This window comes from Aulostomus chinensis, chromosome 3, assembly GCF_037954235.1.
Source record: "Aulostomus chinensis isolate RoL2024-O1b breed Wild chromosome 3, RoL_Achi_v1.0, whole genome shotgun sequence".
Lineage (NCBI taxonomy): Eukaryota > Metazoa > Chordata > Actinopteri > Syngnathiformes > Aulostomidae > Aulostomus > Aulostomus chinensis.
The window spans coordinates 17,670,035-17,688,095 of NC_141322.1; the positions used below are offsets into that span (position 1 = coordinate 17,670,035).

General features: G+C 40.6%; 2 protein-coding genes across 5 annotated transcripts in view; one reads left to right on the top strand and one right to left on the bottom strand.

Moving 5' to 3' along the window:
- b4galnt1b (beta-1,4-N-acetyl-galactosaminyl transferase 1b) lies at positions 1-14,020 on the top strand. The gene is made up of 12 exons (XM_086199183.1): positions 1-745; positions 2,107-2,196; positions 5,218-5,434; positions 5,530-5,706; positions 6,265-6,371; positions 7,141-7,178; positions 7,267-7,447; positions 7,808-7,900; positions 7,990-8,177; positions 8,286-8,426; positions 8,552-8,789; positions 10,081-14,020. Exons 3-12 carry the CDS (start codon positions 5,226-5,228, stop codon positions 10,296-10,298), a joined length of 1,590 nt encoding a protein of 529 aa, XP_086055309.1. The 5' UTR covers positions 1-745; positions 2,107-2,196; positions 5,218-5,225; the 3' UTR covers positions 10,299-14,020.
- Positions 13,292-18,061, bottom strand: part of arhgef25b (Rho guanine nucleotide exchange factor (GEF) 25b) — a 20,020-nt gene continuing 15,250 nt past the window's right edge. The window contains exons 14-17 of one of the 4 annotated variants that reach the window (XR_015112089.1): positions 17,551-17,744; positions 17,329-17,457; positions 16,437-16,617; positions 13,292-14,863 (exon numbers count right to left, since the gene is read on the bottom strand). Coding sequence is in view for 3 of the 4 variants with exons in the window: in XM_086199179.1 (XP_086055305.1) it covers positions 14,762-14,863; positions 17,329-17,457; positions 17,551-17,744 (425 nt within the window). In the remaining variant the exon portion in view is untranslated. Of the gene's footprint in view, positions 14,864-14,889; positions 16,618-17,328; positions 17,458-17,550; positions 17,745-18,061 lie in introns of those variants that run through there. The other 3 variants (XM_086199179.1, XM_086199180.1, XM_086199181.1) reach the window with 3 other exon arrangements.

Here is an 18,061-nt window from a genome sequence, read left to right on the forward strand (position 1 = left end):
CACAATTACGGAATGCTGACGTAATTGTAGCTGATTGGTCGGGGGTTTCAGAGTGCTGTTCACTCATTGGCTACTTTTTCTGTCCGTCAGCGTTTTTTTTGTTGTTCTTGGGTGTGCTATTGTGCGGCACTAGACGGGTCAGTGAGAGGAGACGCGACCATCGTGGATTTTTTTTTTTTTTTTTTTTTTTTACCGGCCATATTACAGCAAGTTATGACGCTCATTCAGCCCTAAACGCAAGATTAGTTCTACAGAGTTCACTCTTTCAGAAATTATTATAAACGTCTTGAATTGTGTCCGAATAAACTGTGATTTCCATTTTTGTGGTTTTATTAACGATAAATCTGACTAATTTATATGGCACTGATGTGTGCAGCTGATTTTGAAATGGGAACAACACCCTCATGCCATCCGCTAAAACACACACCCACGCACGCATGCCGTAACATGACACACTGACACACATGCACATGCACAGATACGCATTATAGAACAGATTAATTAGCTACATATGATGCATGGTTTGTGTCCTAACATGCATGTGCTGATGAGTGACCGCTGAGGGGGGTGCTGCGCCGCTACTGCCGCTACCTCTGCCGCTGCCGCCGCTTCTGTTGCTGCTGCAAGGGAGCGTCCGTCCGCCGCCTGCCAGCAGTGCTCCTTCCTTTTCACATCCGTTTGGAAGCTCACTGAGGAACAGAGCCATTAGGGAGCCAGCTCCGGACAGAGGAGAGGTGAAACTGAGGTGAGCTCTCTCTTCATAATATCATGATTTGACTTTAATTCTAATCCTAATTCTAATCCTAATTAAATCAGGCCTCTTGCGCTGTCTTGTGCGCGTCATTATTTTTACATGGTTACACTCTGGATTTGTGCGTTAGACAAAACTGAAACGTTGGAAAGACGTTTCATCTTTTTTTTTCTCTTTTCTCTGGAATGATGATGATGATTGTCGACCAAATGCCCGAATAGTATAATTTGATATGAAATGTGCTTCAAAGACCCATCACTCTTCAAGTGCGTGCTTTTTTCCCCCCGCAGTCTGTCCATGCCAAGGCAGGCTAATAGGCCTGTCTGAGGGATCGTATTATATCTGTAGTCAGTCTCTTGGATTCGCGTCTCTGGATTACTGAGCAGATCATTGCATTACCCTAACAAAATGTTTAAGGATGCTGGGCAGTGCGAGGAGCTGGTAACATTGCTGTGATTTAATAGGCTGAGTAGAGGCGTCTATTTGTGTGGCGGACATTTAGGGGGGCTCAGCTGCGTCTGTGTCCACGGCCCCCCTCCGCCCTCATAGGTCCTACTCTAACAGCGAAGTACAATTCTCAGGCGCTTTCTTATCAACAGTCTGGTTATGTTTCACCTCGACACTTCCTGGAGGCTATCGTTTAAGATGCCAGATATGAAAGCTTTAGCTCTGTGATAATGCCATATTGCTATTATGGGGTTAAAAAGCTTAAGAAAAGCTCAAACATATTCATCTTTATTTTAATCATATTGAAATTGCAGCATTTTCATTGGAACCTTAATTTAGATTTTTGGAATCAGTCAAGGGTGGATCTCATTTTCATTGATGTCCAAAGGCAGAGATAGTAAACAAAGAAAGGCAAACCAGATTCAAATTCAGATGTTAACAATGAACAAGCATTACATGGGGATGGTGAACGGTCATCTAAGGACCCAAAATGTTCAAGTGATAGAAGAGAGTTTTGTTTTATTTTGTTTTGAATGCAGGAACACACTGACCACTCATTTATGCTAAATGTAGCCATGGATCTAATGTACATTCAGTGTCTGTATCCCTGATAAACAGAAAAAAATGACCTGCTTTTAAAGGGGGCATTTGCAGTTACTTATAGGGATTGTTATTGATTTTTTTTTTAAAATTTTCCCAGTTTACTCCAGAAATGTGGAATTGGTTTCCCCCCAGTCTTTACAGGATTTCCTGTGGAGGCTATGAGGACACGCAGGAGCTGACAGTGCACCATATGGAGGCGCAACTGTTTATATGTGATATCTGCTTGTTTGAGCAGGGTGAATTGTACAATTGTACCCTCGAGTACATTCTGATTAATTGCGCTTATTTGTCTTCCTTATTTGCAGATGGGACATGCCATCACTTACCTACATGGTTTCTGGAGATGCAGCTGCCTGCAGAGAATGCCATTTCACTAAGCGGATAGAGGCAGCTGGGTATTTTTTATTATTATTCGTTTTCAAAAAGGGGAAAGTGCTCACTATCAAGAGAGTAATATGACAACATTCCAGATTATAGATGTATAAACTCATATGGATTCTGTAGTCCCCTGGCAGTTTGGTGTCACACATGGAAAATATTTCAAATACATCTGACATAACCATCAAACATATCTCACGTTACATGAAAATATATGTCAAAAACCAGATTGCACGTTCAAGAATGTCGACCTGCCCCTGCCTCCAGGGATGGACCGCACCACCGCAGGCTAGCACATGTGGCTAGCATGTCACTTATACACGCACATCAGATACAACAAAATATATTCTCTTACAAATACTTTGTAACCATGCTGTAGGGTTGGTTGGTATTGTCAATATAAATGTGTATATGAATACACATACACAAATATTTATATTTATTAAAAAACGTTTTGCTAAAAATAGGACAGAATTGATCAAATGTGAAATTTCCGTCAGATGAATTAGCTAGACTGTTTATGAGACTTCCTGTTGGGCACTGAAAATGAAAGGACGCTTTTATGTAAGGAGTTCTAGAGTTTTAGTCCGTAACAATTTAAGATTTGGTCAGATGGTGGTGCTGCAGTAGTAAAGAGAAAGAAATAATTAGACAGACATTTAGTGTCTGGTCAGGTCATATTACTCTACTGGATCTGCAGCTCAGCAACCAGCTTGCTGTTCGGGCAGAATGTATTATAAACCAAAAGCCCTGCCTCCACCACACAAACTTTCAGCAGTTGAAGAGGAAAAAGAAATTGTAGATCACATCTGGAAGGTAGGAGAAAAGGCTTATTGTGCACTGGGGTGTTTGTGGGAGGAGAAACATCTGCTCTTATTAGATGTAGCAGACTGAACAGAGAAGATATACGAGTTGGTAAAAGAAGGAGTTGGCTGAAGAGAGAAAAGAGGAGGAAACAACTCCCACATTCTATTTCTCTCCGTTATTATCTGTCACAATAGCGATTGTGTCTTTTTTCACATCCAGAGCCGAGTTAGCTTTTGGGAAACTTTGCTCCGTTTGTCCCGTTTCTTTTTCTGCGTGGATATATTACACTGTCTCTTTAAACTGGTGCTTTGTTGCATGTTGACAGTGAGAAAAACCCAGCTGTGAGCACAGTAAATCTGTGTTGTGGGATCTATTTTTCCAGTTGTTGTTGTTAATCTGAGCGTGTGTTGGATACCAGGATATTTTAAGATGGTCTCCAGAGCAATTTATTGTTCCTGTATCCATTTCCTCTCCAACAATAAGTGGCTCCTCCATAAATGTAATCCAAGGACATCTTAATATATCATAACATAGACTTTGTTTTCAAGTCGATCTTAAAACAATAATTTCCTATCCATATATGGTGAGAGATTAGAGAGACCCTTTTTCCTCTTTCTAAGAGACGGAGGATAAAGATCCACAGCTCTTGAGCGCAAACCCTTTCTAGAAATGTAAATGAAAGTTAATCAGATCAAGTCGACCACGGGAATCAATCCCAACAATCTCTGTGTTTTATCCGGACAGTGTGTCCTTGCTAAGCTACAGTCAGTGGCTGATTTATGATTCTTAATGGGCTGGCCAAGATCAGGCACCCCCACTCCAAACTACCAACCCATATGCACCCTTTTCCACTTCCTAAATTACATTGTTGCAGGATGCCTGAAGCACTGTGACATTTCTGTCTTACCCCCCCCCCCCCACACACACACACACAGATACACACACACACACACACACACACACACACACACACACACACACACACACACATCCTGGTTAAACTGAATTCGTACATATATAAAATGAAAGCCTGCAGGCAAGGCTTCAATAAATAGAAGCAAAATTGAAAGAGGACATTGTGGCCTGTAGCCAGTAAGTTGGTGGCCAGTTTTGAAAGGCACTTCCATTCTGGGAATTCTTGACCCTGCCTCTGCTGCTGCACATTCCCTCTCCTCTGCTGTTGTGCTCTTCTACAAGGGAGTCTGAGAAACCCATATGAGGCCAAAACCTGCGTCTGTGTGGTTACTTCATTTTAGATCTGCAGGATTGTTTTGCCCTAGCCTAGGCTAATTAGGGATCCAAACCTGGAACAGATTTTGGCTGGGAATGATGCATCCAAAGCAGCATTGTTCCCTGTACCGGCAGTGCTGGGAGCCCTATTGTTATCACTCAGATGATGATACTGAAAATGATGATGATTATTGTTATCATTACTATTTTATTATTATTGATTCGGATCTGGGTGAAATCTTGGTAGTTAAGATTGTTAAAAAAGAAATGACAAAACTGCAAAATTTGTATATGTACCAGTGGGCTACACATACACTGGGCACTGGGTTTGACTTACACTGGACTTGTTGATATTGTAATTAATTTTGATTTAATAAAAGACCTGCTATGAGGTTAATTACATATGTTGTGGATGCCTATCCTTTCCTATCCTGGATATAGTAATTAATAATATGAGGACATAAACTTGAGATATGCAAAACATGTTTCATGAAATCTGTGATCAAATGTTCCCTAAAATATTTTGCTGCAAGTGCTGCCAAATCTAGGATGTATTTTGAACAGCAAAGACATCATAGAAATGAAATATGTACGACGTTATAGTACAAAGTTAAGTATTTATGATATATATTTTACCAAAATGTTATAGATCCGAGTCAAAACTTAATCAAAGCAGGGGCTGAAGTTGCAATTACAAGTCTGTCTGCTGCTACAGAAGCAGATTTATCGATATAGTATTTCAGAGCTGCAGGCTGAGCCACAGATTGTAATGTAAACATCAGTCAGATAAAGAATGAATGAGTCATGAACGTCTCCTCTCCTCGCTCAGACTGAATTGTCAAAACATAGCGAAGACTTTGCTTCCATTTTTTGTCAACTCTGTGTTGCAGTTTTAGGAGGGGATTGTTTCTCCAGTAGCCAGAAAACTATTTCATGACATTTTTACACATTTTTTTAAAGAAAATATTTAAATTGTACTCTTTTTGGCTCATGTGTGTCAGTTTTTAGGATGCGTTCCTTAAGGAAGACAGTATTGCTTGCCATCCTGGTGTCTGTGGTGCTGGTACTGGCTCTCATCCATTCATGGCCCACCCGAGCCTACACCACAGTGGATGTGTCGCAGCGGCCAATAGTAGAGAGGAATCTGGAGGAGAGGTTCTCAGAATTAGACCACCGGTTAACCAGCATCCCCTTTCACGTGAGAGACAGTGTGGCAGGGTAAGAGTTAACAAACCAGTTTATTGAGTTCATAAATCAGTGACCTCAGTAAAAACCGTATGTCCTCATGTATGTGTTTCTTATGGTTTGCCCAGCTTGTTGGCACGCAATGGATGTGTATGTGAGGGTGACAGTGGAGGAGTGAACCTACCCTTTGCCCAGCTTTTATTCCCGCGGGTGTCTGCTCATCCTTTACACACTGCCTTTGAGGCTTCGGAGTTAGAAGAAATGAAGAGGAGACGGGCCAAGGAGTACAAGAGTTTCCAGAAAAGGTAAACAGCTTTGTTACACAAAAATGTCCAGTAATGGAGCCAGAAGAGCAGAACGTGTCTGGAAAATTATCTTATTCATAGATTTAAAGAAACGCAGAGCTGCATTATCCAAACAATAAAAAACAATCACACACTATAAGACTGTACCCCTTCAATCACGACTATTGAGTTCATTTGGATCACGTCTGGTGGCACGGTGGTGCAGTGGTTTGCACTGGTGCCTCACAGCAAGAAGGTTCCAGGTTTGAGTCCCGGCTCCAGCACAGGATCTTTCTGTGTGAGTCTCCATGTTCTCCCTGTTCCTGTGTGGGTTCTCTCTGGTACTCCAGCTTCCTCCCACAGTCCAAAGACATGCAAATGGTGACTAGGCAAATTGGAAAATATTGACTGTAGTTGTGGCTGTGAATGTGAATGGTTGTCTATATGTTGGCCCTGTATGTGTGTATGTATGTATATATATATGAATAAATTTTTTTTACCCAGTCTACCAGTGGATGCACAGCTCTATGTGTTCTTTTGTAGGTGATACATACTGATGATTTGATCTTCTCCTCTCAGGTCACAGACATCTGCAGACGTCCTCATGATTGCAGAAGCTAACAATCCCTTACAGTATCCAACCCAGGGGGTGGAGGTACGGCCATTGAAAACAATCATCATCCCAGGTAGGACCTCTTCTAAACCAGTCACATACATTGTATTTCATTTATGCATGTATGTTCAAAGGGCAGAGATGATTCAAAGAACACCTTAGTAATTATTGCATGTGATATTAAAAAAAAAAAAGAAGTTAAGTAACCAAAACTCTCTAAGATATGGCTTCAGATAAAAAAAAAACTGTGGATAAAAATGTGTTGATACCAAAGTGTATCTGACAGAACAGTTAGCTTAGTGATACTCTTACTATGATATCTGTTTTGCCATACTGAGGAATGCTTCCTCTGGCCCTAAATATTGAGTTGTTCATTGTATTTGCGTGTTGAAGGCTAAGAAGATGATACAACACTGAAACTGAACTGTGAAAAAATACAGGAATAACATGCCTTCTCTTCTTCAGTTGCATCAACATTGTGATGTATTGTCTTTAAATACATTGGTTATTGAATATTGTGTAAGTGTATCATAATGTGTTCCATATCAAGGGCAAAGCATTGTGATAGTATTGGGTTTTGAGTTACTCTATGAGTCTCACATCCTGGTACTAACACCCTCAAGTATTCCCATTTGTTCAATGTTGGCCAACAGGAAGTTGATTATGTAAAGCAGCTGTTGCAGGGAACTCAATGAAAATAAGCTCTCTTTCTGTATTGTGTTTATCTTTGGTACCTTTGCAAGAATGTGTTTGAGAAACTGGCTTTTGCACGTCTCTCTTCAAAGTATCCAATAAAGCCAAACAAGTCAGCAACTGAGCCTTCTCGTAATCATATATTTTAGGCCTGGCCTTACACGACATTGCCAGAGACCACTACTCAGTAAGTATTTCAGTACAACCATCTTCTTTACTTCACATTGTTTAAATATGCGGTGTCACTCAGCTATGCACTTTCCACCTCGCTGCAGATAAACATCAGTGCCATGCTGGGGACGCTGAATGTTGCAGCAGATGTAGACGGGGTGAAAATCAAAGGTGATGGCGAGATGCATATGACCCTGTGCAGCAGGATCCTGCCAAACCTGAATCGACAGCTGCAGTTTATCACATACACAAACACACTGTTCCACCCAAGCACAGCGGACACAGGTGAGGCCTCGCTCAGACGTCAAATGTTGGTCACACGTGGGCTCTGTTCTGTTTCCTGCAGTGCAGCGTTCAGTTAAAACTGTGGGGTTCAATATGAGGTAGTTTGTCTTATTTTCACCTCAGAGGCGTTTCTGTTCGTCAAAGCCTGAGTCAACACGTAAACGGAACAAAGCGTCATTGATCATGTGAAGTGATTTATGTCAAGAGTTCCGTTCTTATTTTTTTCAAGATTGTAACAGAAATGTTAAGAACCATCAATCTGTGTAGATTTCTCAGCTTATCAACAACTGTAGAACAAGACAGTTTGAGCCTGTGTCATTGAGCATATGTATTAAAAGTCATTTTTGTTGTATCTTTTAGTGCAGTTTGAGACGGAAGGGCATCAAGCCACCTTCGTTATCAAAATCCGTCACGGTGTGACGCCTAAACTCTACAACACAGGATCCAAAGGAGGTACAGCCACCACCTGCCATCACCTCTAAGATATATCTGCTGCTTTGAAATTAAAATATTTAACTTTATCTAATGCTTCTTCTCTGCAGAGTACAATGTCAGCGCTCTTGTTACCATAGCAACAAAGACTTTCCTGCGTTATGACAAGCTTCAAAATCTTATTGACAGCGTGAGACGATACTATCCTACCGTCACCATAGTGATCGCTGATGACAGTGAAAATCCCAAAACCATCACTGGGCCTAACATTGAACATTACATTATGCCTTTTGGAAAGGTAAAGCACGGGACACGTGTATACGATAAAACTGCAAAGACTCACAAGATACATATTCATGTTTTTTACTGTTGCTTTCTAATTTTCACATTCTCCTTTGTGTTGTAGGGCTGGTTTGCTGGACGAAACCTTGCCGTGTCGCAGGTGACCACAAAGTACATGCTGTGGGTGGATGACGACTTCATCTTCACAGCCAGTACCAAGCTGGAGAAACTGGTGGATGTTTTAGAGAGAACCACTCTGGACCTGGTGAGTGATAACCTGGCAAGTGGTAGTTTTACTGAGATTCCTTATACTTACATCAGTGTGTGTGTGTGTGTGTGTGTGTGTGTGTGTGTCTGTCTGTCTGTCTGTCTGTCTGTCTGTCTGTCTAGGTGGGTGGTGCTGTACGAGAAGCCACAGGGTATACCGCCACCTACAGGCAGACCATATCCATTGAGCCTGGTGAGGAGGATGGCGACTGTTTACACATGAGGAGAGGGTTCCATCATGTCATCCAAGGCTTTCCCAACTGTGTTGTGACTGACGGGGTCATTAACTTCTTCCTGGCTCGGACTGACAAAGTCCAGCAGGTTGGGTTTGACCCGCGTCTCGCCAGGGTCGCTCACCTGGGTAGGTATAGGTGGACATCTCAGTTGATCTACTTTCACATTTCATATAATCACCTCCTTCAAAGCCTCAGTAGGATTTTCAGAAAAAAAACTGGAGACAAAACATCATAAGTAGTTGTTTTATGTAAAAAAAAAAAAAAAAAAATTGGCAAAAAATGACTGGCAATTATTTTAAGAAGGTGACAAACTGTAACAGTGAATATTTTTAATATGACGGTCAAATTCAAGAAATTAATGAGTTACTTGGATGTTTTCTCTTGTTGTCTAAATCAGTGTTAGCATCATTACTTTCAGCCACAACCCTGGAGATGTTCAACAATTTTTGAAGCAAGTGAAGAAATTATAGAAATATATAATTCAATCTGTAAATAGGATTACAAAGAAATTCTGTCAGTTTGTCACATAAAGGCTTGAGTGTTTTATCAGCCTCTCTGTTGGGCAACAGTGTGTTAGAACAATGAAATGGCTCAAAATATTAGAGTAGGCTGAAGCTAACATACATTAGCATGCCCACGGTAACAATGCTCACATTTACCCTGACGACAATCTCAGCCTCCACGGCAGACACCACTTTTCCATGCTTCTACCAACACAAACAGCATAATTAATGTTTGAAAGTAGATTTTTGAAGATTGTTATCTAATTGCAGTTGTAATTGAGATGCTATCATGCAACCAGATAAGAAGCGTTCAGGAAATTACACTGTGAAATCAGCACAAGCCCACATTCCAGAGTCAGAGTATGATTAAATTGGTTTCCAGTTAAATGTAATGTCTCAACATTAAGTTTTTTCACTTCTCCCCGATTAACATCTAAGTGAAATGTTTGGACCTGGTCTTCATTGAAGATACACGATATTTACAGATGAAAAATCTCATGTTCATGTTTGTGGATGCACCTTTCATAAATTGAAATATCACTGATGTCTTTTGTACCGTTTTATATTTCAAATTTAACTGTATTACTCCAACAAACAGCAACACACTAGAATCTCTCCAGTTTGAGGTAGATCCAGCAAGTTGAAGTTAAGTGAGATTTGATTTCTTTAAGCACATTTAAAACACGGTAAGGTGACCACAAACACATACAAAAGTAACAGAACTGATCATTGCAATTGGGACATGGACTGAAACAACAACAAAAAAACAGGCATACACCTAAGTGTTCGTCACTGAAAAAAATATGAATAAAAACAATCATAAAAGACCATCTTAGGCTTGCAACATAAGTCTAAGCTTAACCTTGCTTAAGAAATAATTAATGGAAACCTGTTTTTTGTTGTTGTTTTTCAGAGTTTTTCATCGATGGCCTTGGGTCTCTCCATGTTGGATCTTGTGATGATGTCATTGTAAATCATGCAACCAAAATCAGGCTCCCCTGGGTCAGTCAATCAGAGAGCGACAAGACTTATGCCAAGTTTCGTTACCCGCTGGCCTCCTCAGATGCCACGCAGACAAAAAATGGCCTCCTCTTCTTCAAGAACAGATTTCAGTGTTTGACTCATAATTAGTTTCTTTTAATCCTGACGGTTCATCTCTGCTCCTCCCGACTTGCCAAAGACTTTCTCCTTCACAGCAAACACAATTTCAGTCAAACATGGTTGTTTGCCTTCCCTTGAAAACTTTGATGACAGTTTTCGGGTCATACACACAGATAAAAATATATTTGTGCCATTAGAAGAATTTCAGCATGTTTATTCTTTCAGTATTCTGCGCTGCTGTGAGCTAAAAAGTCCTTATCAATACCTGACATCACAGTTCAGGCTCTCCTGGAAATATGAGCTGTAGTGACGAACATGTCTTATTGTTTACAAAACACAGCATATTTTGGTGAAATTGAGGTGATGCGCAGGATTATTTTTGTGTTTGACAAGTCTTAAAATGATATTTCACACAAAAAATGAGTATTTTGCATTTCAAGTACCCACGCCAAGGTGTATGCAGGTATTCTATTTGAAGATAAGGGCGACTGACAGCTAACTAAGCCTAAACTGTCCAAAAACTTTCGCAAAATTTCAAGAACATTATACAGTATAATCCATGTCTTCTTTATCCATATATGTATGCTAAGTTATCCACAAACCCTTTGATTTCAGCAAAAGACAAATACATTATAACTCTTCCAGTTTGATGCCACCTCGAGTGAGCATTAGTGAAGTGGTTCAACTGAACACGCCAGCCAGTCGAGCTCCTTCATGGTAACATGAAATTACAGTGCAAGTGTAGTACTTTGGTTTTTAGCTCAAATCAAAGTGTTTGTGGATTAATGAGCATATGGCTTGATAAAGAGCACATGGATTCTACTGGATGATGTACTTGAGAGTTTGAAAGTTGGCTATCAGTTGCCTTTAGCTTAGAGCAAAAATATACATGGCTGGCTCTTTCTGCATTCTGAACCCTTAAAGAAAGGATGCAGGGGGGCAAAACATGTTTATGAGCACAAGACACCTAGTTTGAGTACTTGAAAGGCAAAAGTGAAGTCTTGTTTTATCCGACTTTTGCAACAGAGTCTTTGGTGAAGTTGAAAACCTAATAGGTTGCATCTTAACAGTCTGAGACACTGCCTTGTCATTCAAGTAGAAGTACCCATGTCCTCCTCCATTTTGCACTATCAAGATGTCAACGTTACTCAGAGTGGAAGGTTCCTCATTTTCCACCAGAGCCCCAAAATAAAGGTGCCAGGAACTCATGAGCCCCGTAAACCCATGACCCACACGCTGTAATAGCACTGTCCACACCATCCATCCATTTGCTACCACTTACCCTATTAAGGGTTGTGGGGGGGCTGGAGCCTATCCTAGCTGCCTTCAGGGGAGAGGAGGGGTTCACCCTGGACAGGTCACCAGTCCATCACAGGCCCAACACATAGAGACAGACAACCATTCACACTCACAGCCACACCTACGGTCAATTTAGAGTATCAATCAGCCTCGTCCCCTCTGGATGTCTTTGGACTGTGGGAGGAAGCTGGAGTACCAGAGAGAACCCACACAGGAACAGGGAGAACATGCAGAGTCACACAGAAAGATCCTGTGCTCGAGCCGGCGCTTGAACCTGGAACCTTCTTGCTGTGAGGCGACAGTGCTGACCACTGCACCACCGTGCTGCCCCTGCCCAAAGCCAAATCTGTAATTACTTAGATTCGTTTATACTTTGTAACACTTTTGGTTAGAACAGACTATATCTAATCATTTTTTAGTCATTTAATTTCTGCTCACTTTGAGAACCCTGAATTCGAGCAAAGGAACATTTCCCAGAAAGTGACAATCTGGTAGACACAGAACATAGGTATCTTCTCTATCGATGCCACATGAAGAACATTCAGATGATTTCCCCTGTGCTCTCTAAGCTCTGTGACTGGTTGAGCTAAAGGTTGGGCTGCTGGATTTTGTTTTGTGTTATTTTGTGTGTTTGCGTTGTTTGTGAGTGAGGAGGACAGAGAATCTTTTTGTCAGTCCTGATGCTTTTATCCTCATCTGCTACCTGATGTCATTCTCCAGTTCCTTCAGCAAACATCAGGAGAACAGGAGCAGTTATGTCTACGATGGTGAATGACGAGTGAACGAAAGGGATGCGTCTGCTATTGCTGCCTGGAGAAACAGATGGATGAACCAAAGTTAAAAAGGAGTACATTGAGTTCTATGGTGATTTGATGTGCTGAAAGCATGAGAGGAAAACAGAGATGTAGGTTTGAAAATCCTGTTTTTATACCGACAGCTGCTGGTTTGAAAGCCTCAAAGACTGATCCATTCATGCCTGAAGTAAAAATGCTGTTCTTTTATACAATGGCCTTTAGATGGCGCCCTTGTATCTTTTGTTTCCTATTAACGCCAATTCATTTCTCAGTCATGTCAAAAAGCAAAGAGGTGCCAGAGATTTACTATTTATTTGATGTTGTCTTTTATCTGAAGAGGAACACTAACATTATTTTGTTCGATGTTTCTTTGGTGAACTTTTTGGTTCACCAAATGTCAGTCAGAAACTATGAAACTGTATCAGGCTTTTGTGCACTTGAGTGTTTTGTTAGGATTTGTAACTGTCAACAGATCTATAGCTGAAATCTATTTTAACTATTTATTTATTGTGTTAGCACTGAAATGTATCTCACCTGCTTCACCTGACGCATTATGAGTTGTTTTTATTTCAAATGCTGACATCTTAAAATGTCTGTATGAAAACAATATCATTCCCAAAATATCGCAATTATGCAGAATAAGAATGTTCCCCAAGTACGTGTGAATTCTTTTCAAGTGTCCTTCAAGGCTGTCGGACACCACCAGCGTTAGATGCATGTCTGAAAACAAAAATATATTTAGGAAAAAAAAAGTTGTAGATATTGCGATCAGAAGCCCCATAGTTTTGCAGTTTCTTCTCTGAGCTTTCGAGGTGATATTGGATATCCACCGCGTGGTGTGAATTGAAGTCTCAAGAGATGTAGTCTGACTGCAAACCAAACTTCTGTATTTACAAACAAAATCTTTTGAACCAAATTTTTCATTGCAAATTTATTCAACGTTCAATAAAAGACACATTGATACAGTGACACTTCTTTCTTTCGACTGCACAATGAAGTTCTAAAAGTTACTTCATAGCTGTGATGACGCAGAGCAGCAAAAGTAGAGCTGATGGTTGCTGCCCTGTACTGAATTGTTTAGCACCATAGTCCTACTTCTAATTTCCACAATAATAATCACTTATTGCATCATGAATGTAATGCAATTGATTACTACCAGGATTCTCTCCTCTAGGTCAGGAGTTCCTGACAAATTTCAAATTTAACTAGTTTTCTAACTGCTATTCTTGTCGTAGGATTTTTATATTTAGAAACGATTAAGTTCCTTTCAATCATTTTAAAACCTTTTTTTTTTTTTTTAATTCTGGAAATAATCTCAGGACCCCCATCACCACCACCTCTGCCACCACCAAGGCCCCTGGTAGTTATCCACTCTTCAGATGAAGTAGATCTGCAAGTCTCAATCTTGGATGAGCAGTTCAGAGGTTGACAAAAAAAATCTGACGAATCGACGATGTAAGGGAAATTGGAAATGTTTCACTCAACATGATTCCAGCATCAGTCACAGCAATATTTTGTCTAGAGTACATGTTTATTCATCTATGTTTATTTACAATACACAAGTATGGGGAAAAACATGAAGGAAGTATTTAATGCTGCAATATAGCTGTGACATATTTTACATTTTCCTTTGTTTAAAAAAATAAAAACACCATTCGAACAGCGTATCTGTGTGTATCAGCTCAACGCAACGCTGCAGTCGCACTGATGTATGATCCCACGTTGTTTACATTCCACATGACAGTAACCGATGAGCCCTTCTGTTCTATCTTTGTTCCCTTTTTTTTTCTTTCTGCTTAATTATTCTGGAGCAGAAATGTGTTTGGTTCAGATAACGCTGGAACAATAGTGGGTCTAAAATAGCCCAGCGAAGGGAAAACATTCATCTGCGAGGTAAGCAGAACACGTATGAATTCAGAACCCACAGTAACACGATGGGTTCTGTAGTCACCCAGGAACTTCCTGAATACAGTTAAGTCATTTAAGGACACGAGAGAATGACTGTAAAAGGATTTGAGATCCAAGGTCTCTGATGAGGGTAAAGTAGAATCGGTCCCTCATGGGAATAAAATGTATTACAAAAATACCCACTGAGAAATTTTCAGTGGGAAAAATAATAAATCTACGCAAATACAATGTGAGGTCTTGGTGTTGCTTCGAAACCCTATTTTCATATATTTTCATATATTTCACCCTCCCTGTAGACATATAGATGCAGTGTGAGCACACCAACGCACACAAATAATCAGATTACACCAGATCAAAATAGCCTGAACCATATCTGAGGGAAATGCAAAAGGAAAAGTACATGGAGATAGACTTTGGTGTCCTGATGACTCTCTTTCTGATGCAGCATTCTAACCTCAGAAGTGAGTTCATTCAGTTTGTCACCGAAGGTCGTTACTGCTCATTTTCTCTCAGCTGATCAAGGTTTTTTTGTTGATGCACTGAGAAACTCCCGCTTTCATTGAAAGTGGTGGCCTGGAAACTGGCAGTCACACCCTTAAGAGACAGAAAACAAAGACGTTAAAATGTTGTTTTTGTCCAAAAAAAAAATGGATTAGCTGTGCAATTTAAAATCTGGAGAGAGTGGAAAAACTATTCTACTGAACACGACAAGCACCAGAAGTCAGATTTACATCAGATCATTTAAAATTAAGCTGATATGAAATAAAAACACTGGTCTGGCATCAAACTCCAACACTGGACAAGAAAACAGGTAAAATATTGACAACAATAGAATCCTACACCAGACTGAAGCTGGTATCAGATAGCATCACAAACTGACGGGGCTGCATACCGCCTTTAGTTATTAAAGCCCTCTGGACATTTTAATGTGGCCTTTGTTGAAATATGATAAATGATAACTACACTTTTTTCCCCCTGTCATCATCATGGCCCTGTGGGAAGCTAAAATAATGGGTTTTCGGGCCCCCTGGTGGTCTTAGAGAGTATTGGAAAACTGCATTCAGTGAATACTTCTTTTAATTTGATGTATTTATTGAACACATGTCCGTGTCTTAATTAATGTTTGATCATTCAGGCAAACAATTTTAGCAAGCCAAGGTGGCTTTTTGATTTGAAATATTGTACATATGCATCGCTTCCTGGTCAGGATGGTGGTCCTGGGGTCAGTTGAAATGTTTGCAAATATCTTAAATTAAATCAAAAGACAAGATGCTTATCATTTCTATACCAGCAGGAGAAAACTGAATAAAACAGAAGTCATAAAATAATAAGCATTCCATGAAAATCACAGTTACTGTAAATGATTCATGTTTTGGCCACTTGGGGCAGTATATCAGCTTGTGTGCACAGCAATAACAAGTTATCTTACACACTTTTAAAAGACACACCAGTGGAAATAATGTGTTGTCATTCTGGCCTCCTGATGGATTATCAGGGTAAAGGTTCGAGAAGTGAGCTCGTGACCGCAAAGTCGGACCACCAGCTGACAGCATGATTTCACTGAGCAGCTTGTGGATGTGTTCGTGTGAGAGAGAGGACTGCTCAGAAAATGATCCCTGAATAAATAAAGCTTCACCAGGTCCCTCTACACTTTAGTGCCGTGCAGGTAGTGTGACGTGGTTTTCAGACCTGTTTCATGGTTCTATTTCACAACAGAAATCCCAAACTATGACCTGGGGGACACCAGAACCTTCTGTTGAGGCATAAAGTCAGGGGATACTTCTCATTTATGTAAGGATACAGCATCTCAGGTATTAGGAGGAGAAATACTGATTTTGCTGTGTGCTGGGAAGATCTTACAGCAAAGAAAATAAACATTATTGTGATACTGGGCTGATTAAATATACAGAATATAGTCCAGGTATGAATGAATACAGAATGCCTTCATTTTGTGCTTTTGGGTGCGTGGGTACATGCGTGTATGCATGTATGTATGCATGTGTGTGTTGGTTCAAGCGTGTACAAGCATTTGTTCTTCTGTGTGTGAGTGTGTGTGTGTGTGTGTGTGTGTGTGTGTGTGTGTGTGTATACATTTCTCCAATGCTAACACACAACTTTGTAGAAACTACAACCCCACAGGTTTGTATTTTTGGATCTAATCTATTACCTGATGGCTGGATTTGATTTGTCGCAGGGGACTATCATGCTGCTCAGAAACAGAAGCTACGTGAGAAAACGGCATCCAAAAACACAAAAGACGAGGAACAAGAGGAGCCGCGTTGGGGGATCAGGCACGTCTAATACGAGCACTGTGATCAAGCCACTTCCTCCTCATGGTGGAAGTCTGACTGAATAAGATAAAAAAAAAGCAGGTCAGCCAATTTTCCATAAAATGGATGATGGTATGACAGCAGGTTTGTAAACCCACACAGAAACAACAACAGGATATTTGACAAAGGCAACCGGAGAGTCATTTCCCCTCATCAGCAGTGATCATGTCAACATCAGGCTGCTGCCAGGGAGATAACAGCTCCACTGATCTGATCTTTACTTTAGAGACAAACTCGGCATCACTCTGCACAATAAACTAAAAATTTTCTGAATAATATGTGAAAAAGTGAACTCAGTTTATGTTCCTCACTCTCAGCAGCTGGTTTCACTTAGTTTCAAGCCTGAGTTTTTTTTGGAGATAATGAGGCAGTTTCGACTAATGGCAGATGATGTCACCAGTGTCAACACTGTGACGGCTTAAAGAGTCTTTTTACAACCCGACTGAGGAGCCGCTTTTCTTGGTAAAGGTTGAAATTATAGTGTCATCACACCCAGAACTGATCTCAGTGTGTACTGACAGACCCTGGACACAGGAATCACTTTCAACTTAACTGTCGAAATTTCCACACAAGACATTTCAATCTCTTCAGTCGTAACTGTGTATATCACCCCAAGACAAATAAATCAAAAACTACCAGCATGGCAAGATACCATGTGATGGACTTGACTTGTTAATTAAAAAATGATGAATTTATGATAAGATGTTATAGTTTAAGACCAGAATGTACCCGCATGCTGTGCTGAGTGCAGGGCATCAGGCAGTTAGACATCCCACGACCGTCTCTCATCTCTTGACACAAACTGAGTTGTTTGCGGGATGAAAGTGGTTGATGTGTCATGGAAAAAGGGTTAGAAGCCTTCAGAAAAAAGAAAAATTTATGCAGCGACTGTTAATTAATGATGAGAGACAAATATGGATGGTGTAACACTGTTGTGCAGCCTCGACGTACCACTTTGGCGACCGGGGTGTGGTGTGGTGGATGTAGGGAGGGCAGGGAGGTGTTGTGAGACAGCAGGCAGGACTGCTGACATCGGTCCATGGATGCAGACGAGTGAGGCTGCAGGCCCGTCGGGGACTTCATGTTCCTGCCCAGGCTGTTGGACCTGCTCTCCCTGCGTTGGTACTCGATTGGAGACTGAAGAGCTACGTTAGAAAAGAAAGAATGCCAACTATTCAGATCCAGAAACTTTTAAGTCACTGGTTTAATTGTGGAAATTTAAAAGGAAAATGCCACAATTTTCTTGTGTGTTTAGGGTCATGATGATTGATCGGGGAATTATTTTAATTATTTTAATTTTTCAATTGTTCCAACAAGTGGAGACGCGATGGCTGACAACAGACAAGGGCTGACAACGGCTGCATTTTAATCATATTAATAATTCACATTAAAGTCCGTCATCTAAAAGTGTTTATTATTACCACTGGCATGTTCAGATTACTTTCAATGTCCGATATCATTG

Coding starts and splice junctions, on each gene's coding strand:
- b4galnt1b (XM_086199183.1), top strand. CDS start 5,226: ATGCGTTCCTTAAGGAAGACAGTATTGCTTGCCATCCTGGTGTCTGTG. Junction 5,707..6,264: donor TACAAGAGTTTCCAGAAAAG/GTAAACAGCTTT, acceptor TTCTCCTCTCAG/GTCACAGACATCTGCAGACG. Junction 7,901..7,989: donor CAACACAGGATCCAAAGGAG/GTACAGCCACCA, acceptor TCTTCTCTGCAG/AGTACAATGTCAGCGCTCTT.